Source organism: Lolium rigidum, chromosome 4 (genome assembly GCF_022539505.1).
Source record: "Lolium rigidum isolate FL_2022 chromosome 4, APGP_CSIRO_Lrig_0.1, whole genome shotgun sequence".
Lineage (NCBI taxonomy): Eukaryota > Viridiplantae > Streptophyta > Magnoliopsida > Poales > Poaceae > Lolium > Lolium rigidum.
This window is the reverse complement of record NC_061511.1, coordinates 98,659,570-98,684,204: the sequence shown is the minus strand read 5'-3', so window position 1 is coordinate 98,684,204 and position 24,635 is coordinate 98,659,570. Positions and strand designations below refer to the sequence as shown.

The window sequence follows — 24,635 nt, the reverse complement described above, 5'->3', positions numbered from 1 at the left end:
CATAATCACCTGCATCACACATAATCTCAAATGGTAAATTCCAATTAGGCGGTTGAATTATAGGAGCACTTATCAAAGAATTCTTTAAAACATTGAAAGACTCTACACATCATCATTAAAAGAGAATTGAACATCCTTTTGCAAAATATTAGTAAGAGGCTTTGATAGTTTAGAAAAGTCTTTAATGAATCTTCTATAAAAACCAGCATGCCCAAAGAAACTTCTTATATCTTTAATATCCCACGGGTACGGTAGCTTCTCTATGGCTTCTATCTTTGCACGGTCCATTTCAATGCCTCTTTCCGAAACTCCGTGTCCAAGTACTACACCTTTTGTTACCATAAAATGGCACTTCTCCCAACTTAGGACTAAGTGTTGGTCCTCACACCGCTGGATAACTTTGTTAAGATTGAATAGGCAATTATCGAAAGAGGTACCATTCACAGAAAATCATCCATTAATACTCCCATAATCTTTTCAATCTAATCAGCAAGTATAACATTCATGCATCTTTGAAAAGTAGGAGGAGCATTGCATAAATCAAATGGCATTCTTATTTAAGAAAAAGTACCAAAGGGACAAGTAAAAGTAGTCTTTTCTTGATTATCTTTGTGCACATGAATTTGAGAGAAACAAGAATAACCATCTAGATAGCAAACATGTGAATGTTTAGATAATCTTTCTAGCATTTGATCAATGAATGTTAAAGGATAATGATCTTTACGAGTAGCTTTATTTAGCTTCCTAAAGTCAATGCACATTCTATAACCAGTAATAGTACGCTGAGCTACAAGTTCATTTTCATCATTTAGAACAAAAGTGATTCCACCTTTCTTAGGTACACAATGAACACGACTTACCCATTTACTATCAGCTATAGGATAAATAATACATGCTTCAGTGAGTTTAATTACCTCTTTCCTTAACACTTCTTTAATTTTTGGATGAAGACGGTGTTGGTAATCAACAGCGGGCTTTGCATCTTTTTCCAAGTTAATCTTATGCATGCATAAAGAGAGACTTATACCTTTTAAATCATCAAGTGAATAGCCAATTGCTGGCTTATGAGGCAGCACCTCAAGTAATTTTGTTTCTTCTTCTACTAAAAGGTTATCACTAATAATAACATGATATATTTTATTCTCATCAAGGAATGCATATTTCATATCTTCAGTCCAAAGGTTTTAATTTAAAACTAGGATCCTCTTTTGGTGGTGGTAATTCTCCTAGATCATCAGGTGGAATATGCAATTGCAATTGCGGTGGTTGTTGAGATAATATTTGTTCTAATGATTCTCTTTCTTCATTATTAAATGGCTCCTCTTGATTAATTACATATGGTTCCACCGCGTCCGATGAAGTGACTGCCACATAAGCAAGAGTTTCAACTATATCTTTTTGGATTTTTTATTTTTCTAAATGCTTATCAGTAAACTTTGAAAAGTTAAATTCTAATCTTTCACCAACACATTTAATGAATACTTTCTCTTTTGGTAAACTAATTTCAGCTCCTACAGTTTGTAAGAAAGGTCTACCAAATATAATAGGACAAAATGCATATTGGGAGCAACCAAGTACTATAAAATCAGTGGGGTACTTAATATTTCCTACTAATACTTCAACATCTCTTACCATACCAGCCTTGAGGACAAATATATTGTTTATTAGCAAGTAGAATAGTTATACCTGTCTCTTCCATGTGTATGGGATCGATGCTAGGCTTGATTTCAAGATATAGAGAATGTGGTATCACACTTATACTTGCTCCAATATCACAAAGACCATGATAGCATGAAGTTCCAATAGCACATGATATACTGGGTTTACCAACTTTAGTGGTATTACCTTTAATTACCTTAGTGGAATCTTCACATAAATAAATATCACAAGGAGTTTCTTCATTTAATTCCTTAATGGCCAAAATTGATGCTTCATATCAATTTGTTAATATGGTTCATGACATCTTCTAGAACTCTTATTTGCAACAGTGGTGAGTAAATTTTCCTTCACTCTGCTTGGATATGGAGGAGATTCCACATATTCTTCTATTATGATAGAGGATGCTTGTTTAACCTGCTTCTCAACTTTAGCAATATATGAAGAATTTTTAAGAGGTTCAAAATAAACTTTAAATCCCTTTTTAAGAACATTCAAATGGTTAGCAAAAAAATTAGTAACTTCTACGAATACATGAGGATCAAGGCTAAACCTATTCTTTAATTCTTCAAACGATATAGTAGTAGAGAAATTCTCTACACATGCATATTCATATTCAAAATGAGATTGGTTACCTTTATCAAGATCCCATGCAACAGTATTATTAGCAATGGTATCCAATAAATCTCTTGCTTCTTGTTGAGTTCTATTAGTAAAACTCCCTTCAGATGAATTATCCAGAAAGTCCCTATGATGTTGGGGTAGCCTCACATAGAAATTGATCAATATAAGACTATCAGGAATACCATGACAAGGATTCTTACAGATGAGTTCATTAAGCCTCCCCAAGCCCGCGCAATACTTTCTCCAACATGAGGCCAAAAATTATGAATATGACAACAATCGTCATAAGCTTCTTTAGGAGTATAGTATTTAAGATAAAAGGCTTTCCTTAGACATTCCTAATTAAGATGACATTTATCATTCAGATATCTAAACCATATTTGAGCATCACCAGAAATAGATAGCTATAGTAACTTCCTCTTCACTTCATCATGATGAATACCATATAATTTTAATAGAGATCATAGATCTTCAATAGCATGTAAATGTCCCATAACAGTTTGACTGTTATCCCCTGTAGAAGTTAGTTTCATAGCTCTTTTGGCAATAAGAATAGGAATTTGATATGCCACCTTTGGTTCAGGGGGTTTCTCAATATTATCTTTAACAAACCGAACATATTCATATAAAGTAAAGCGCATAGCATCATGGCTTGAAGTAACCATGATGAGACAAATAGCAAATAGTAAAAAACAATAAAAGCTTCCTTACCAAACCACTTACCGACAGTGCTACGCTCCCCGGCAACGACGCCAGAAAAGTGTCTTGATGGCTCCCAAGTACAGGAGATCAATTTTAGTACTTTTCAATAAGAAAGGTTGTTGAAGCCACGAGGAGTTGAAGGTATTGGTGTTATCACCAGATTTTGGCTAAATCAGGAGATGGGCCGCGATCAAGATGGGCTTGGAGATTACATACAAAAGAAATACGTGAATCGGCCTCGTATGCAACGTTTGGGCTAGTTTGCCCTTGTATCATGTAACATATTAGATTACGTGTCGGTTAGGAGTTGGAGTTTTACCCGTGCACGGTTAGGTGCACGCCCGAATTAGAAAGTCCCTTGGACTATAAATATGTATCTAGGGTTTATGAAATAAACAACAACCAACGTTCAACACAAACAAATCTCGGCGCATCGCCAACTCCTTCGTCTCGAGGGTTTCTCCGGTAAGCACCATGCTGCCTAGATCGCATCTTGCGATCTAGGCAGCATAAGCCTACCCACGTTGTTCATGCGTTGCTCGTGCTGAAGCCTTTTTGATGGCGAGCAACGTAGTTATCTTAGATGTGTTAGGGTTAGCATTGTTCTTCGTATCATACGCTGTCGTAGTGCAACTCTTATACATCTAGCCGCCCTTACACCTATCTTAGGTGTAGGGGCGGCACCCCGCTTGATCATAGTTTAGTAGATCCGATCCGTTACGGTTGCTCCTTGTTCTTCAAGGATTAGTTTAATATCCGCAATAGTTAGGCCTTACAAAGGGTTGGAGGATCCAGCGGCGTGTAGGGTGGAGTTTGCTAGCCCTAGACAGGATGTTCCGGGGATCAACCTCGTGTTGGTTTTTAGGCCCTATCTAGGATCGGCTTACGGTCACCGTACGCGAGCGCGAGGCCCAATCGTGAGTAGGATGATCCGATTATGCGGTGAAAACCCTAAATCGTCGTAGATCGCATTAGCTTTATCTTGATCAAGCGGGACCACCATATATTCGGACACCTTGTACGAATCATGGGTGGATCGGCTCTTTGAGCCGATTCACGAGATAACTCGAGAGCCGATCGAGGCTCGTATTTAACGTTTACGTGTATGCCCTGCGAGGAAACTAAGCGAGGCATCATCCAACACCTTCCCGACCAGGTATAGGTCAGGTGGCACGCCCTTGCGACGAGCATCGGACGTGTGACCGAGGAGGCTTTGCGGGCCGTCGCTCCGAGGGACCAGGGCCAGCCGCAGCCCTAGTTGTTCCCGGCTCTACCTGTGTTGCCAGTCGCTGCCCGCCGGTGGGTTTCTGACCGCAACACATTCTGGCACGCCCGGTGGGACAATCTTCGACATTCACCGCATCGCCATTTACATCTGAGATGGCGGAAAGCACTCCGGTCAAGTACGAGGATCTGACTGACGAGCTCAAGAAGAAGCATGACGAGATCAAGGCGATCCTCGAAGCCGAACTCATCGGCTCTTTCCACAGAACCCGCTCCCATGGCGTCAGGTGGAAGGGGTTCTCACCGAAGGCGCACTCGATGGAGTGGACCTGTCCGCCCCGTCGGAAGAACGCACCAGGTCGCTGCGTCGGAGATCAACTACATGGTGGCTCATTCGCTGCACCGCCACTCGAAAGCCTGGTGAACACTTTGGAGCGTGTCGCTCTGCGCGTGATCCAGGAAATCATGAGCCACCGGTATTCTCCGTCGGGACCAGCTCTGGGGACTTACAAAGGAGAGGTGCCACTCCAGTCCCGTCCACCGTTGCCATGCGCATCAGCAGCGCCGGAAGTGTCGAGTTCACCGGCATACGCCGTTAACATGTTGGAGTGTACTTACCATGGAGGGTGCCAGCCAGTTTTCTCGTGCAATATCAACATGGTAGGACCTGGACACCACTCTGGTAAGGACGGAGATGAGGGCAGCTGCTCTCATAGCAAAGACACAGAGGAAGCCGCTCCACGCGATCGGCTCCGCCTCGACGGCAAGCGCTACGTCACGAGAGGAGAAGTGAAGAACATAAGATATCGGCGACCTCTCTCCGATCACCTCCTCAACAAGTATGTGAGTCGGTACGACCAACGCCGGCGATACAACGACGATGATGAAGAAGATCGTCCGGCCGGGGACGACGGGAGACGTCGTCGGCATGATCACGACGAGGAGCGATACGAGCGCCACGCCAAGGAAAAGTCGAGGGAGCAAGACGACGTGGATAGGCATCGGGACTGCCCCTTCTTCGGTACACTCGCTGGGATTCGGGAATGAGCCGATTGCCAACAATCGACAACCGCCCGTAATGCAAACGAAGAAGAAGGATGCGACTAACGTGTCCGTGTTCAAACGTCTAGGGCCTCTCCCGCCTCGGAACAAGCATGCTGAGTCCGCTCGGGTGGAAGATCTCGAGGAACTAGAGGACGATGATGAAGAAGACAAGTATCATCGGCCAAGGTGGTGCCCCGATGGGCTCGGCCGTTCCCGAAGCGAAGGGTTCAGCGTCTACGTGGGTTGGAAGAAGCCGAAAGGTTATACTCGCACACGTTGAGGAAGGCACGGCCTGATCCGGCCGCCAAAATTCAGCGAACCCTGGACGAAGAGGGTCGACCACAAAGAATGGAGTGGCGCCCCAAGCAAAGGAAAGCCGATGATGAGACATCGGCTGGCACAAACATGGTCTTCATCCTTCCAACGGAGTTTAGCGCTCAAAGATTATATGAAGCACCTGTGGCACAATTGGATCGCGGCCCACGGCCGGTCATCTTTGAAAAGCCACGAGAAAGGAGTTACGAGCATCCGAAGGCCCTGTACTTGCGAGGATACATCAATGGGCAGCCTGTCAACAAGATGTTGGTAGACACCGGAGCGGCGAGTCAACATTATGCCATACTCCATGCTACGTCGGTTGGGACGCTCTAGCTCGGATCCGATCAAGACCAATGTGACACCGAGCGATTTCAACGACCAAGCATCCGACGCACAAGGTGTTCCGAATGTGGATCCGACCGTAGGAAGGAAAACCGTCCCTACGACGTTCTTTATTGTCGACAGGCAAGAGTACCTATCGTTGTCCTACTAGGGAGAGATTGGATCCACGCCAACCTGTTGCATTCCATCCACGATGCACCAATGTCTAATACAGTGGGATGGAGATGAAGTGGAAGTCGTCCACGCAGATGATTCAGTCGAGATTTCAACAGCTGGCATGGACATTTGGGAGACATCGGGCCAAGAGCCACTCTCAGGCATCAATTTGGATGACTGCGAGCGCATCGATGTGACAAAGAACGGGGTTAGGCTGGTTTTATCCACATGCCTGACCGTGTAACAAAAGCAAACATCGATGGACGAACGTGGCGATGCCGATCCAGGAGATCGGCCCCAAAAAATTTATGGAGGAACATTACAAAACCTTCATCGAGCAAGCAACATGGAGGCCGATTCCAGCAATCGGCCAAAATTATCCTCACCATCCATTCTGCCTGGGTTCAACATTTGGTCCAACAGAGCCGATGCCATCAAATCCCTTGAAAGAATCGGCTCGGGGGGCACCAGTGTGGATAAAACACGAGGATATGAAGAAGGAGTATCTTTCAAATGCCTAGCAGCCCAAGATATTCTTTGATGATGAGTATTGAAGTATGGGGGCCGATACATAAATCGGCCGTAAAAAATTCAAAAAATTTAAGCACAGCCGATGCAGCAGACATCGACTTAAGGATATAAAGCCGATGCATGGCCATCGACTCAAGAGGTATAACTGTTATAATCAGAGGATCAATGGAGCAGGAAGTGGATCCTCTCTTCAAGGATCTCCGGATTCTCTTTGCGAGTATTCGAGTCCGCAGTATCAGAAGCTCGGGGGGCAGCTCACTCTGAAGGTTCTCTGCTCTGGAGAGCCGATTTTGTTGAAATCGGCTGGCTCTGCATCATGACTTGGAAACCGATGGCGACACGTTTGGTTAGCCCACTGCTATGCTCGCCTTGGTAGAGGCTCGGGGGGCAACTGACTGCGTAGATATTCTGTTCTTAAGAAGCCGATTGGGATTTCATCGGATAGCCCTCCATCATAACCTTTTTAAAGGGGATTGGGCAGGTTTGAAGAGTATCACCGAATATCCGAAAACCCGGAGGTATCGACTTCAGCATCAAGTCGTTTCAGCGAGTGGTTCCGGGGCTCTCATAAGGGCGTTGATCTCGCCTAGTTGTCCGCCGAGAGCTCAAAGTCATCGGTTGGAAAAGGCGAAAGATAGATCGTGAAGGATTGATATGTTAACATCAGCTTTCGGGCATTGATCAAATTCACGATCGCTCCGATGTCAAAGGGGTGAAGAATGGGTCATGAGAGACCGATGCGTTGTCATCGGCTCATTAAGCATTGGCTAAGTGACGATCGGCGGAATCAGTATGAAGGGAAATCGGCTAAATTGGCATAAAGGAAATCGACAAAATCAAATTGGGGAATTTCTTCATTGATAAACCAGATTTCTTACATAGAAGAGCTGATTGCTCTCAAATGGGAGTACTAAGGGGATACATTGCCCCGTCTACTACTGCTGATCCTATGCTAAGGGTCCTATCTACGGGCCGTCGCTGCCCTCGTCGTCACCCTCGTCGCCGCTATCGGCGCTGCTCCCGGCGGGCTCGTCGTCGCTGTTGTAGCGGCCGCCGGCGGGACCTTCGTTGTCCTCATCCTCCTCCTCGTCGTCGTCGTCGTTGCTGTCGTAGTCACTGAGATTCCCTGGCCAGGGGCAGTGGCGCTTGGCCGGCGGCTCGTTGGAGGGGCTGTCGTCGTCATCCTCCTCCTCCTCCTCCTCCTCCTTCACCTCCTCGGAGGAGGTGAAGTCATCCCAGGAGAAGCGATCGTCATCGCTCTCCTCCTCCGATTCCCCGTCGGCGAGGAAGCGGAGGTCGCTCTCCCGTCCGTCGAGGACTTGTCGTCCTCGGACCGGATGGAGAAGTCATGGTCCGGCTCCTCCCGGCCTCTATGGCGCGGCGGGTGTTGGCCGCATGGACCTCTTGTGGGTTCCGTTCTGGCGTCGGCTCGTGGGAGGAAGAGGACTCGAGGGAAAGTCCCGATGAGGCGGAGGAAGAAGAAGACATGGTGCGCAGAAGGGCTTTTGGAGTGCTAACGCGGAAGGGATGAGGAGGAGAACTGTTCGGCGCGGTTGAATAAAAGAAGTGGGGATTTAATGTTCGAACAGTTTTCGAGGAGGTGGTGCCAAAAACTGTCAAATCGTGCAGAGAAGTTGGGAAGGCAAGTTGTCATGATGGAAAATACTGCGACGGTTCTGCTCTGCCACGACATGACCCCTCGGAGGAAAAACAGAGTGGTTTTGAAATTATCATTACCAAAACCAGGGGGGCATGTGTTATCACCAGATTTTGGCTAAATCAGGAGATGGGCCGCGATCAAGATGGGCTTGGAGATTACATACAAAAGAAATACGTGAATCGGCCTCGTATGCAACGTTTGGGCTAGTTTGCCCTTGTATCATGTAACATATTAGATTACGTGTCGGTTAGGAGTTGGAGTTTTACCCGTGCACGGTTAGGTGCACGCTTGAATTAGAAAGTCCCTTGGACTATAAATATGTATCTAGGGTTTATGAAATAAACAACAACCAACGTTCAACACAAACAAATCTCGGCGCATCGCCAACTCCTTCGTCTCGAGGGTTTCTCCGGTAAGCACCATGCTGCCTAGATCGCATCTTGCAATCTAGGCAGCACAAGCCTACCCACGTTGTTCATGCGTTGCTCGTGCTGAAGCCTTTTTGATGGCGAGCAACGTAGTTATCTTAGATGTGTTAGGGTTAGCATTGTTCTTCGTATCATACGCTGTCGTAGTGCAACCCTTATACATCTAGCCGCCCTTACACCTATCTTAGGTGTAGGGGTGGCACCCCGCTTGATCATAGTTTAGTAGATCCGATCCGTTACGGTTGCTCCTTGTTCTTCAAGGATTAGTTTAATATCCGCAATAGTTAGGCCTTACAAAGGGTTGGAGGATCCAACGGCGTGTAGGGTGGAGTTTGCTAGCCCTAGACAGGATGTTCCGGGATCAACCTCGTGTTGGTTTTTAGGCCCTATCTAGGATCGGCTTACGGTCACCGTACGCGAGCGCGAGGCCCAATCGTGAGTAGGATGATCCGATTATGCGGTGAAAACCCTAAATCGTCGTAGATCGCATTAGCTTTATCTTGATCAAGCAGGACCACCATATATTCGGACACCTTGTACGAATCATGGGTGGATCGGCTCTTTGAGCCGATTCACGGGATAACCCGAGAGCCGATCGAGGCTCGTATTTAACGTTTACGTGTATGCCCTGCAGGAAACTAAGCGAGGCATCATCCAACACCTTCCTGACCAGGTATAGGTCAGGTGGCACGCCCTTGCGACAGCATCGGGCGTGTGACCAGGAGACTTTGCGGGCCGTCGCTCTGAGGGACTGGGGCCAGCCGCAGCCCTAGTTGTTCCCGGCTCTACTGTGTTGCCAGTCGCTGCCCGCCGGTGGGTTTCTGACCGCAACAATTGGTTAGCGTATTTGACAAGTAAATAATAATAAAAAAAATACAGTAGTTTTGGTGTTTTGGGTGTATAGTTTGCAGTAAAATAAAATGCAAAAAGTAAATAGCAATATGTAAATGCTTTCAATGAGAGAAAGCCAAATCCTCTATGCAGCAAGATGACAAGCTTAAGTGTGTGTGTGCTTATATGATACAAGTGTTCCCGAGGGTGGCATGGATTTACTAGCATTAAGAGTTCTACACAACATGGTAAATATTTTGTCAAGTTTCTCCCCCTTAGGGGCGGAGCCTAAATTAGGTGAAGCCATATATATGAGAAAATGCACCCCTTATGATGGGTCCTAGATCCATTCTCATGTGCAAGTATAGGAATCATTAAGACATAAATGTTACACCATAACAATTAGATCATTGGTCCCCGACATAAACCCCTCTTTGGCAACTCAAAGTATTGGAAAATGGTTTATGTCGTTCCGTCCCTTCCAACACTCATTTATTACATTAAAGTGTATCCCTATGAGATCATATAGGTGAAGTAATATGCAGTCGATGTTCGCATAAAACCATCATAGAACAACATAAAAGAAAAAACTTGACCAAATACTCATTGCACATCATATAGAATCATAACCAGATCATCCTATGCCCTCATGAACATGAGGAACTACTCACAAGTGTCAAACATTATATGGACCAGAGGCATAATGATTGCAACACAATTTGAAAGTATAATATCTCCACCAAATAATGACAAAGTACCAATCACAAACATGCAACTAACCCTTTAAACAATATCTGGGGTTCAATCAAGCATAAACTATGAGGGGGGGGGGGTGAAGTTGATCTCGAACATGGTTATGGTGGTGATGATGGAGATGCCCCTACGTAAAGGAGGAGTTGTGATGAAGATGACGTCGATTTCCCCTTCACCGGAGGTACTGGTGCGGCATGATTTGCCCTCTCCCGGAGTAGGAGAGGACTTTCGCCTCCTCCGCCACCTCAATAAATCTTGGAAAAAATATGGCTTAGGTTTTTGGGCGAAACAGAGGCGTCTGTATGAAGGGGGGCAAGACGATGCTCGAGGGAAAAACATGCATAGACGGCGTGCATAGGCTGGGGGTGCCACCTGTCCTCTTTTGGCCCTCATGGATCCCCTCGCGTGATTCGTTGGCCCACAGTCCTTCTCCCGGTGAAAAACTGATCAGATATTTTTCTTCAAATTTTAGGTGTCCAGAAGGTCTCTGAAATATTAAAATACGAAAAAGGAGGTTTTCTGCTTCCCAGAAATTAAATACCAATGAAATGGACTTTGTAGGGAAGTCCCTGAAATCAACTCAAAATGCATAAATAATGATGTATGATGGCAAATATCAATGAAAACTAAACATATATGTCACAATATTGTTGATATAAAATGCACGTATCACATGCCCGGAAACTCCGACCCATCACCCCAGAATCTCCGATCCACCAGCCCGGAGTCTCCAGCCTAAGACGCCAGAATCTCCGGACCAAGTGAAATGACATTTCCAATCTGCGCTGGGCCCAACCCATCCCTGGATTTTTACTCTTTCATGCCTAAAGTACCCCTATGACGTGGTAGACTATATAAGGACCCTTCCCTCATTTTGGAAACCCTAGACATAGATTTTGGATCATTCCTCTTGAGCTTTGCTCCTCTACCTCTCTGATGACAATTCCTATGTAGTCAAGGCTATGTTTGTTGGATTTGGTACTTGTTATTTGTGATCCTAGTGGCTATCCACTCTCTCCACATAGTTGGTATCTTATCCATCACCAATCTCTCCCTCGAGACTCTACCTCGCGGTCTTTTTTGGGTGATTCTGTCGGAGTGGTTATTCGAGCCACTAAGATGTAACTCAATTTGTATCCGGGTGTGTGTGTTTGTGTTTCTAGTGTTCTTCGTGTTCCTCTTTCCCCTCCTCCACATACGGGTCAAATCGTGAGATCAGGCACAAATACGTGACCCAATTCACATCACCTTGGAACAAGGAGGCCCCAACATCAACGCCATCACCATCTCTGTGTTCATCACCGACCCCTCTATCCATCGTGTTGTAATACAAGCTCTTGTGGATCGTATACATGTACCATATTCATCCATCCATGTTCATTCATATGATGTCTTGTTCAACTTTACTTGAGTAGTTTATTTGGCGATATGGATGAACCCTAGTATCAATATGAACTGAAATAAAGATTTATGTTGATTTGTTGCAATATTTGAAAGTAGTGGTTGCCTTTGGTGATGTTGTATGTTGTGCGCCATGCAATATTTTCCATTCGGGACATTGAAGGCAATTTTTGTTAAGCATGGTTGGAGGTACATGGACGTAATGGTATAAGCAATCCGCCGCCTCTTTCAATCATGTCTTAGCGAGGAGTAAGTGGTACAAGGGTATATGCACATCGCCATGGAGAGACCCTTAATTAGTGGAACTAGCGCGGCATGCGAACAAGGAAGATCGATAGTCGTTATGAGGGGTGTGAAACATTGGTTTTGGGAGCACCTTTATTCAGGAATCTCCTCGCTTCACCAACATATTATTGTAACTTACACATTAAGTCCTAATCAACATAGTTATATGCTAGTGGTGATTCTGGACTTCCCAATGACATCTTTCTCTTAGTTTACTTTCAGTTTTAGTTTACTTTTAGTCTTTAATTTTATTATTTTTCTATTCACAACTACTTTACATTCACTGGTTGATTACAATATAGAATATGCTATTTCCTTAATAGGGTGTGTACTTTTCATTCTGCAGAACTCCCATGGGGTCGATCTTTTAATAAATGCTTGTTGTTGTTAGTACTGCAATAACCCTGTTGTGGTGCAGGAAACCGGGTCATCACACACCACGTTCGAGTAGGACCGCCGCAAAGAACCATCATACGATAGATCCTCTCCACCATAACCGACCACCTTCGAGTTCTAGATCCACTACCTTGCGAGTCCTTGGGAAAAACCTAGGCGGGAAGAGGGACCGAGCAAAGGTGAGAGAGGGAAGAGGGCCATCGGGCTGGGAGGGCAACCAACTGGAAGGGGGCCGCTGCCGCGAGAGTAGCAAACGTCGGTCATGGAGAAGGGTGCCATGCGCCTCCCACTCACGCTCACCGTTTATTCTATAAGTTATACGATTTTATAAGAATTTTAGGGTCCCGTTTTATAACTCTTAGTGGGGCCTCCAGTTCTTGGAGACAGCCCTAATAAACAAGTAGAAGTAGGGTGCTACATTCACACAGAGGGTTCGAACCTCACCATACCGTGTGCCAATCATTTGTCCGGATCTTCACGATCAGTATCCTGATACATATCGTAGTATCTTACCATTTTATGATACTACCATGGCCAATCGATACATATCATGATGGTACCTTAATCTGGTTGTATCATACTCATATCCCGTTTGCCTACGCAAAAAAAAGTATGAACAAAATAGTGGTGGCAAGCTGAAGAGTAAAAATTGTTTTATATTCTCAAGACTAACTAAGTGTTTAAACAATACAACATCAATATATTGAGTTTGTATGTACAAGAAAGCAGTCAGCTAATCTTTTTTTTAGCGATTGTCAACCATAATATTTATTTTGTGTGCTAGTAATTAGTTGTGTTTGTTTGTATCATGCATTGGATGAGTCGGCCCATATTTATATATTAATTACATCATTTACATGACGAGACTACAAAAGACTCAGAATAAGCTCAAAATTTAAATTAAAGATTAAATTTAAATATTTTAAGGTATATTATTAATATATACATAATTTTTATTGAAATAAAAAATCTTATAGTATTTTTTGACAGAAAAAATGTTATAGTATTGTGATACTACAATACGGTACTGCAAATAAGAAAACGATAATCCCGATACTAACAACCTTCACGGAAGCTGCCTCACACTTTTCATTTACTTGAACCATCCTCCGCGACGATTAATGTCATAAAAATACCACACCAAGGCGCGCCCCAGCTGCTAGTGTCGATGGATTCGCGGAGCTGCCACTGATCAGCTGCAAGTATCGATTGAATTATTTTGTTTTGGTTTATGTGTCCACCGGCTCCTGCGCATATGTATGTGCGTCCATGCTCCCCTCATTCCTTCCCCACTACCCCAGGTCCCCAGCTTACTCATCAACCACAGCATCCCCTCTGTGTGTGTGTGTGTGTCTCTCTCCACACATATATACACTGGCCCAAAGATCAGTAGCTAGGTGCAACTATATTTTTAGGAGACCATTAGTTTGATTGCAGAGAGACAGGCAGCTTGACAGAGGGAGACAACTTCATTGGTGCATGTATATGGCGCAGGAAGATGTGGACCTAGCCCTGGGTCTCTCCGTCGGCTCCGGCACTGGCAACCCCCACCTGCTTCAGCCGAAAGAAGCACCGCCGCTGGAGCCATCGTTGACCCTGAGCCTAACCATCGCCGTAAAGAGGGAGAAGGTGGAGGAGGAGAACAAGAGGGCCATGATCTACTACTCTGCGGCATCGTCAGCGGCGGATGACGACATTGAGGGGTGCAACAACAGCGGTAGCAGCCGGAAAAAGCTGAAGCTAACCAAGGAGCAGTCGGCGCTCCTGGAAGGTCGCTTCAAGGAGCACAGCACTCTCGACACGGTAAGAGTACAATCCTCAATGAACTCATCAAATACTGCATCTTCATTTGCATTGCATGGTCTCCTAGATTAATGATTGATCATTTTAGGATCAGATGATGTCTATAAATCTGGTCAGTATTTCTTTGGCTGATGTCTCTATTGATTTGGCCTTTTGGATAATTGAATAATCTGAGCAGAAGCAGAAGACAGCTTTAGCAAGGCAGCTCAACCTCAGGCCAAGGCAAGTTGAGGTCTGGTTCCAAAACAGAAGAGCCAGGTATCCAATTCACGAGTACTACTAACATTGTCAAGATTCATGATGGTTAATTAATTAATTAATAATAATAATTTGCAGGACAAAGCTGAAGCAAACGGAGGTGGACTGCGAGCTCCTGAAAAGCTGCTGCGAGACTCTCACCGAGGAGAACCGGCGCCTCCATCTTGAGCTCCAGCAACTCCACCACCAACAACAACGCCACCCAACCGCCGCGTTCTTCATGCCCGCAGCCGCCATGCTCTCCGTCTGCCCCTCCTGCAACCGCCTCGCCCCTGCACCGCCCGCCCATGCCGCCGCCGCAGCTGACCGTCCTGCCTCCAAACGCAGCTTCTTTGCCACCAATTCTGCCGCCTCAGCTAGACAACTCTATCCACACAAAGATAGACATGCATCCATGAATTAGTCAATCATGAGTTCATAACTCAACTGATTAGTGTATATAGATGTTCATCCCATCCACTCCCCTTTATTTGGTTAGCTTCGTTTTTTCGCAAGTTAACTGACGCACGAGGAGGATCGATGGAGTACCATGAATTTAGGAAAAAGAAGATTTTATTATAGTGTAAGAAATGTTGCTGTTGTAGCTACTTAGATAGGATAAAAAGTGTAGTTGTTTGTGAGTCCCTGATGAATTTTATTAAGTCAGGAGATTACCACCTACCTATGGTGATGATGACGTGACGCTTCAAAGGATACGTCCTGGTTTATTCGGACGTAGAGATGTCCGTTTTTCTTAATTATGTATTCATCGTCTGGTGAAATACTAATTTACTTTCCGTCAGTATACATATATTTATTGATTTGTTTCAGAAACTACATGTGCTTGAGACTTACAGTGACGATTTTCTAATTACGTACTACTAGTTCTGATGTCCAGATTCTCTTCGGTTTGCTTTTTCATCATAAAAAAAATCAAAATTGAAAAGCATTTCATGAAAAAGAATTAACCAAAGCTTTATTCCATCCCATATATCATGACAGCATTGAAAAGCTATGGTACTATTAGTGCTTCTTGCGATGACACAAAATGATGTGATTGAGCAAATTAAGATGCGACATGAAATAGGCGTGATATAGTGCCAAAGGAGGTTGGGTGTGGTCGTGGTGGTGGTTTGCGAGGCCTGGATTGTATGCAGCTAGGTAGGGGACGCAATCAACCAGGCAACCCATGATCTTTCTGTTGAGACACAATCACACCATTCTGATTGCTGCCTCCCGATCTTTGGGCAATTTCCTGATGACTCCGTCTCCCACGGCAGGCGTTTCTATCGTGAATACTTCCATACAAGTACATCGTCCATGGCTAGCTCTATGTGGCTAGTACTTCACCTGTTCATAATTATCCCTGCCTAGCAGTCGCTCCATATCTAAAATTGACAACCTAGAGCGAACAATAGCATTTTATTTCTCTTTCTTAATGCTGTGTTCTTGGCTTATATTTATGTATCCATGTGTTGAAAACAAGCAAAACAACATTTTAATAAACACATCATAATCTGAGCCATTGGCATCTTTACATTGCTTATATTATGATTGATAGAGTACCTTCCATCGTCACCGGGCAAAACCCGTATGACGCGCACTGGTAGAAAAATGGCCTATAGTCGCGGTTTGCAACTGCCATTAGTCGCGGTTGCGCAACCGGGACCAATTAAGTGCGACTAAAGGCCCCCCCTTTAATCGCGGTTGCTTACGAACCGCGACTAAAGGCCCGTCCACGTGGGCGCCAGGCGTCCGTCGGGGCGGAGGACCTTTAGTCGCGGTTCGTCTGGCCAACCGCGACTAAAGGCCTCCGCAGATTTAGGGTTTTAGCCTCCCCCTAAATCTGGTTTCTTTTTAGTGTTTTATTTCTTTTATATTTTATTTTGTGTTTTATTTTAATTTTGAAGAAGTTTCAGTACACATATTCTACGCTACTATATACATGCATATGAATGTACAATTTCGAACAAGTTTGAAATTAGAAACAAGAAGAATTCAAGAGGAATATACAATATATATTCAATCTCGGATGACCATATACAACTTCGAACAAGTTTCCATACACAATTTACGGCATCAGAAGTTCTTCGTCCTCGTAATAGTGTTCTCCTTTAGGATGGAGGACTTCCCTCATCAAAAATCCTGCTAATTCCTCTTGAATTGGTCGGAAGCGAGCTTCTGGACTAAGCGTCTTCCGCAAGTTATTCCTCCGCATGTTGCTATCCGACGGCTTCCGCTCAGAGGTGTGTCTCCGGATGAACTCACAAACATAGTATCCGCATAGATTGGCCCCCGGTGGCTGAATATCCACATTAAGTAACCTTCTAAATTCTAGCTCATGTTTGAATTCGCCGACCATTTCATCTAAGAACCGTCTCCAAACCCTACAGGGCAAAGAAAATTAAATGAACAAGGGAGTTACTAGTTACTTGATATTAGGAAATGAACGAAAGAGGCCGATCGATATAGAGCGCAAATGATTGAAAATAATTACTTTTGCAGCATATTTCTCATGTTGATCCAAAGCTTTGAATCCATATTCAGAGAGTCCATGATGATAACTCTGGAGGTGTGAAATTCAATTATTAGCAGAATCCAGTAAAACATGCGGACACGATACATGCACAGTCATGCATAACTCATCGATTAGACATACCATGCATGTAGTAAACAAAAAAGAATGTGGTCAAGACAGAAACACTCACCCAAAATGGTAAGGAAATAGAATTTGACTTTTGGGTTGCTGCTTTGTAAGAAAATCCCACAGGTCTTTCTCCACGTCGCGGGGGAATCTTTCTAACACATATCCATTAACTATATGGGGGTCAATGAACCCAACATCATGGATGTTCCTTTTTCTGTATTCCCCAATCTTCATTTTGCATGATAGCGTACACAAAAATATAGTTAGGACAATATATATAGTGCAGGCAATGAACGAGATGAGGTAGAAATAAATCACTAACAGAACGTAGCAACTGATGATAGATTTGTCGAGCTCGCGCAGATTGAACAGCTGGAACAATTCACTCATATGAACTGTTACATAGTAATGTTTGAAGTGATGCTCATGTCTAACTTCCGCATAAATATATTCTTTGCCGGCCTTAATTTTTATGAAAACCTTGTACCAACGTAGCAGATTTCCCATTTGTGCTGGTAGACTCTCTTCCTGCGCAGGCACGACGAGTGACCCATTCGGCACATATGTAAATGCTACCTCACTCATTGGCGCATCCTCAAGGCCTAACACTGCACCAAGAGTCATACTGAACTCGGCCGTTTTTTCTTTGGCACCCGTTACAGTCATTCCTTGTTCTGCCGCAGCTGCTATGATAGCGGGGTCCATTAGTTCAAAGTCCTTATCAATATCGGCTCTGAAGGACAATGTCATAGCATCCGGACCGGCGGCTTTCACTATGAGCGGGGGGATCGATTGTTTATTCTGTTCCCCGAGGTGGGCAACTTGTTTCCCGCTTTTTTTACTTTCTTCTTTCTTCTCCTCCAAGGCTTTCTTCTCCTTCTCCGCCAAGGCTTTATTCTCCTTCAATATTTCTGCTTGCCTACGAAGTTCACGTCCATAGTCGTCAGGCATATTCTTCTCGACTTGGGACGGTGTCGTCGAAAATGACTTAGCCCACTTCTTTTCCTTCTCAGTAAATACTGACTTGGGCTCACGCTCTTTTTTCGCCTTCATATCCGCCTTCCATTTCTCATACTGACTAGCCGCGGTCAAGTTGGTTTGCTCTTCACTAAGTTCCCAAGGCCTTGGGAGGAGAGGCTTCAGTGATGGCTCCGGTACCTTTGTGGTCTTAGGTACATAAGGGTCCGGGTTAATAGTCTAGGAGGAGGTTGCCTTGCTGTCCGTCTGCTTCTGCTTCTTCACCGGAGGTGGATTGGGGGGCGACGTACCCGCCGGAGGCGGACTGGGTGGTGGCGGCTGCTTACCCGCCGGAGGTTGTGGATTGGGGGCGGCGTCGGCTGACGTGAAGGAGGTGTAGGTGAACCACCACCACCACCACCGGAGGGGGTGGACTTGTTAGCCTTGGCGCCTCGCCTGGAAACACTATGTACTTCTTTTTCCATAGAATGAACTGGCGCTTGACATCTCCAAGTCTTCTCTCCCCTTCGGGTGTAGCATAGTCAATCTCCAGGTCCTCAAACCCTTGGACTATGTCTTCCACCATGACACGAGCATAGCCATCTTGAATGGGGTTGTTGTGGTGGAGTGCTCCAGGTGTACAGGGTAAAGCACTGCCGGTAGCTACCTTCGTGGAAATGTTCCCCACTGGATAATGCAGATCACATTCTTTCATCTCCTTTACATCATCCACGGGGTAGTGAGGCTCCGGTGCACGAATCTCGATCGTCGATGCATTAGCACCAACCGAGGTGAAGGGTGCATTAGCACCAGCCGGGTCCAGCAAGGGTTGATGACCCACAAGTATAGGGGGTGTATCGTAGTACTTTCGATAAATAAGAGTGTCGAACCCAACGAGGAGCAGAAGGTGTTGACAAGCAGTTTCGATGAAGGATTCACTGTAAATGCTCACGGACAAGTATTCAGGGGGTTTTGATATAGCAGATGAATAAAGTACAAGTAAGTAAAGTGCGAGAGTAATAATTGCAGCGAGTGGCCCAATCCTTTTTAGCACAAAGGACAAGCCGGTTTGTTTACTTATAATGACCAAACGTTCTTGAGGACACACGGGAATTTAGTCTAGTGCTTTCGCTTCATATAGCTGATTAATCTTCATTGTTTTGATAAGTGTTGTGTGGGTGAACCTATGCTAATGCACCGCCCTTCCTAGGACTAATACATACTTGTGATTACACCCCTTGCAAACATCCGCAAATACAAGAAAGTAATTAAGATAAATCTAACCACAGACCTTAAACTACGAGATCCTGCTATCCCTCCCGCATCGATATACCAACGGGAGTTTAGGTTTCTGTCACTCCGGCAACCCCGCAATTAGCAAACGAATACAAGATGTATTCCCCTAGGCCCATAAAGGTGAAGTATCATGTAGTCAACGTTCACATGACACCACTAGAAGAATAACACCACAACTTAAATATCATAACATTGAATATTACCCAACATACTTCACTACTAACATTTAGACTTCACCCATGTCCTCAAGAACTAAACGAACCACTCACGAGACATCATATGGAACATGATCAGAGGTGATATGATGATGAATACAATCTGAACATAAACCTTGGTTCAATGGTTTCACTCAATAGCATCAATAACAAGTAGTAATCAATACCGGGAGAGTTTCCCCTACCAAACAATCAAGATTCAACCCTAGATGTTACAGCGGTGACGAGGTGCAGCGGTGGAGACGGCGGTGATGATGATGGAGATGATGGTGATGATGACCCCAATGATGTCCAGCTCGATGACGGTGACGATGGCGTCGATTTCCCCCTCCGGGAGGGAATTTCCCGCGGATTTCAGCCTGCCGGAGAGCTCTTTTCTCTCTGGTGTTTTCCGCCCCGCGAGGCGGCTGTGACTCTTCGCGATTATCCCCTGGAGCTTAGGTTTTCGGGACGAATAAGTACGCGAAGGAGAGGAGGCCAGAGGGGGCTGTGGGCCCCCTCCCCACATGGCGGCGCGGCCAGGCCTGGGCCCGCGCCGGCCTATGGGGGGGGGGGGCCATGGCGGCCCTCCACGACTCCTCCTTTTGGCTATCTTCGTCTTCTGGAAAAATAGGATTTTCAGTATAATTCCCATCAGTTGTTGATCTTCCGAAATATTGCATTCTGACGGTGCTTTTTCCAGCAGAATCTCGACTGCAGTGCGCGACTCTCCAATAATCATGAAACATGCAAAATAGATGAAATAACATAAGTATCATCTCTAAATATGAAATATATCAATGAATAACAGTAAATTATGATATAAAATAGTGATGCAAAATGGACGTATCAAGGGTGCATTAGCACCAGGCGGGGCTTCCGTGGAAGCCATGCTGCTTCTCCGCTGCTGGCTTCCGAGATCTTCATGCGGCCCTGCAGCCGATCTTTCTTTTACTAGTTGATACACCATCTGCTTCACCTCATGGAGTTCCGATGCCAAGTGCCCCACAAGATCTGCATCCCGATCCGTCTTTCTCTTACGGCTTCTGTAACCGTACGGGTCATTGTCCTGGGAAAACCCTAATTTCCACGGAATGGCGCCTTTGCCTCGTACACGTCCTGGGTGTTCAGGATTCTTGAGGGCAAATGTCAGCGCGTCGTTCTCTCTGTTGAACTTGATCTTCCCCTCTTGAGCTTGGGTCATTGCGTCAATAAGGGCTTGGGTGGATTTAAACGCTTTCTTCCGGTGAACACACATCCCTGTCTCCGGGTCTAGCGATCCCCCATGCCCGTACCACCAGCTTTTGGCCCTTGGGTCCCATCCCTCTGTACCTAGAGGGATTCCTCGCCCCCTCAGGTCGTTCTCCATCTTCTCCCACTTAGGCTCCGAAAGGCGGTATCCTCCTGGCCCCATAATATGATTGTACTCTTTCTTAGCCGCATTTTCCTTATTTTTTCGATATGTCCTTGAAATGCTCCGATTTCTTTTGCCTCACAAATTCTGGCCAATCATCTTTCAGTTTCTCATATTGTCCTTTGAAATCCGGAGTCTTGTTCTCGTTGACATAGTCAAGGGCTAAATTTTTCTTGAAGTTCCGGAATGCTTCGGCCATCTTCTGAAGAGCGAACTCTTTGACTAGCCTCCTCCTCTCACGTCCACCCGGAATCTCGTTACCGAATTCATCGTGTTTGTTGAATTCCGGAGGTAGAATGAAATGTTCCATAAGCTTTCTCCAGCAATCCTTTTTCGTTCTCTTGTCGACAAAACTGAAACCAAGACGTGCGTTCTTTGGCTCATTCCATTCCTGGACGGTGATCGGGACGTTGTCTCTAACAACGACTCCGCATTGGTTGATAAACTTTGTGTAGTGCTTTTGGGGCTCCAGCGGCCTGCCGGTTGCACTGACAACATCGATGGTATATGTTTCTCCTGGTTTCATCGTCTTGGTTTTGCCACGCTTTGTCGTACTCGATTTTTTTGACGATCTGGCCGAGGGCTAAAAAAAGAAAGAGAGTCGCGCGCGTTAATACATATTTATTCAAATCAGTAAGTTTGTATCACATGGGGCTCAATGTATATATATACCTCGTCGGAGGTGGTTGCTACTTGCAATTCGAGATCGTCGTTTGTCGACGGTTGACCTCCACCGACAATGTACGTTCCTTCCTCATCACCTTGTTGACGACCTTCATCTTCACCGTCAAGGTTCAGATAAGAAGAGACATCCTCTTCTTCATCTTCTTCGGCTGGCACATAAGGAACATCGTCGTTTATGATGCCCATTATATGTTCTTCAGCATCCGGATCATAGTGTTCCATAATCGGGTCAGCTCTATCATCCGCCATATGTCAGTCCTTAAAACATGTAGTAAAAACTAATTAATTAAGTAAAGAAGGGGGCGGTGGCGGTGGCGAAAGGGGGGCGGTGGCAAAAGGGGGCGGTGGCGAAAGGGCGGGGGCGGTGCATAGGGGCCTCCCTCGCCGCGAACAAAAAAAAACCCGCGCGTATCCGGAGGGGGCGACGAGGGGGGCGGCGTACCTCGCTGCCCCCTCCGTATTCGCGCGGGGTTGGTTCTCCGATTTGTTAAGTTTTTATTTTTGTTAAGCCGGCAAGAGAGGGCGCGGCGGCGGTCGGCGAGAGAGGGCACGGTCGCCGTTCTTTGATGAACTTTTTTTTTATTTTGTTTGTGTTGTGTGCATCTCTAAAAAAGAATAAAAAATAAAAACGAAAAAAAATCGGCCGTGTGAGCCTCTCTCCTTCTCCTCTTCTCTCTTTTTCCCTTCTCTCTGTCTGTACACGCACGGGCCGGTGTCTGCGCGGGCGGCCGGCGGGCGTCGCGCGGCGAGGACGTCGACGGCAGCGGCGTCGGCGGCAGTCGTTGGGAACGGCAAGGCGACACGCGCGCGCGGCGGCCGACGGCAGCTGGGGAACGGCGAGAGGCGCGGCGCGGCGAGACGACGTACGTTGACGGCGAGGCGCGCGGCCGGCACGGGACGAAGACGGAGGCGGCGGCGGCGGCGTCGTTGACGGAGCGGGGTCGTCCGCCGGCGTTGGCGGCGTCGTCCGGCGGCGTCGAGGGCAGCGCGGCGTCGGGCAGCCAGACGCCGTGGTCGAGGATCGCGCGCGGGCCTCCTACGGTTTCGAGGAAGAAGAGAAGTGAACCGCCACGCGCGCCCGCGCGATTTTTATACCGGTGACGCTAAAGGTGTTTTTTTCAGTTTAAATCATAAAAACTTCAGAAAAATAAAACTAATTCATTTCAAAATATTAAAAAAACAAATAATATATCAAAAAATTCAGAAAAATAAAAATAATTCATTTAAAAATCTTAAAATACATATAATATATCAAAAAATTCAGAAAAATAAAACTAATTCATTTCAAAATCTTAAAAATACAAATAATATATCAAAAAATTCAGAAAAATAAAACTAATTCATTTCAAAATCTTAAAAATACAAATAATATATCAAAAAATTCAGAAAATAAAACTAATTCATTTCAAAATCTTAAAAATACAAATAATATATCAAAAAATTCAGAAAAATAAAACTAATGCATTTCAAAATCTTAAAAATACAAATAATATATCAAAAACATAATAAAAATAAAACTAATTCATTTCAAAATCTTAAAAATACAAATAATATATCAAAAATTCAGAAAATAATACTAATTCATTTCAAAATCTTAAAAATACAAATAATATATCAAAAAATTCAGAAAAATAAAACTAATTCATCTACCCACGCGTCCTTATCCTGCCGACAGCTTTAGTCGCGGTTGCACCCTCCAGCCGGGACTGAAGCTTACCCAAACGTCCTTATCCGACCAGCCGGGACTAAAGGTTAGTTGACCATCTCTGGATTCCCGCCATTTCTTCCCTGTCTTCCCGCTTCCCGCCTCTTTCTTCCCGCCTCTTTTTTCCCGGCACTTTCTTCCCGCCTCCTTTCTTCCCGCTCCTATTTTTCCCGCCATTTCCCACTACATATATGTAGCCCGGCTTGGCCAGCATTATCACATCTCTACAATCTCTCATCACTCTCTCATGGCTTCCACCGTACCCACTCTAACCTACCAGCAGGTGGAGGAGCTTTGCGCCTAGAACTACCCTTGCCCACCGGGTTACCGCGTCCCCGCCAGCTGGAGCCTAAGCGCCGGAGGCGTGCCGGTCCCTCCCGTCCCTCAGGGTACTGCGCGTCGGGCGGCCATCACGAACCACTACTACCTCGACCTCACGCCGGAGCAGCGAATGAATTCCCGCTGGCATCCCGATAACCAGCATACTTTGGACGCCTTCTTCATCAATCGGTGTGAGAGGGCGCTCGCCAGGTATGAGGAGGACGGTCTACCTCCTGGGAACTTCCACGAGGCCGGCCGTCGGCTATGGTGGTACGTCCGGACTCTACAGAGCGTCATGGACTACATCACGGCCGGCGATATCCCCTGCCTGCGCTACCCCCAGTTCGAGCCACCAGCGCCGCCCGACGACAGCGACGACGACGGCGGCAAATTAGAAGGCGACGACTACCAGTACAACGATGGCGACTATGAAGACTACGAGTATGCATATTATACGCCTAGGCAGGAGTATGACTAAAACACTCAAACATTCCAAGATGTACTCCTAGGCCTAGGCATGTCCTTCACATCATTGGTTGTAGTTCAAATTTCATGTATCATCAGTGGTATCTCGAATCAATCGAATCATTCGAAAATGGACACCAAACACATCACAGATAATATAATTCACATGATCCATTCAACAAAGTTTGATACAATAAATTATTACACATCATTTCTTCCCTTGTGTCCCTGCTTTCTTACGATTGTGTCATATCCATGGAGCATCCTCATCATTTAACTTAATGCTTGGGTCAGTGTTCACTTTGAAGGGCGGAATTTCACCAAAAATATTATAATCTTCTGACATGTCTGTCTTGTCCTCCACTCCCACGATGTTTCTTTTCCCTGAAAGAACAATGTGGTGCTTTGGATCATCGCATGATGTACTCATCATTTTCTTATCTTTCCGTTTCCTCGGTTTGCTACTCATGTCCTTCACATAGAAAACCTGAGCGACATCTTTGGCTAGGACGAATGGTTCGTCAAGGTAACCAAGATTGTTGAAATCCACCATTGTCATTC

General features: G+C 45.4%; 1 protein-coding gene across 1 annotated transcript; it reads left to right on the top strand.

Annotated features, from left to right (window-relative positions):
- The first annotated feature begins 13,836 nt into the window (after positions 1 to 13,836).
- On the top strand, positions 13,837 to 14,815 carry LOC124647381 (homeobox-leucine zipper protein HOX15-like). Its single transcript, XM_047187336.1, has 3 exons — positions 13,837 to 14,154; positions 14,333 to 14,412; positions 14,491 to 14,815. Exons 1-3 carry the CDS (start codon positions 13,837 to 13,839, stop codon positions 14,813 to 14,815), a joined length of 723 nt encoding a protein of 240 aa, XP_047043292.1.
- Positions 14,816 to 24,635: the final 9,820 nt, after the last annotated feature.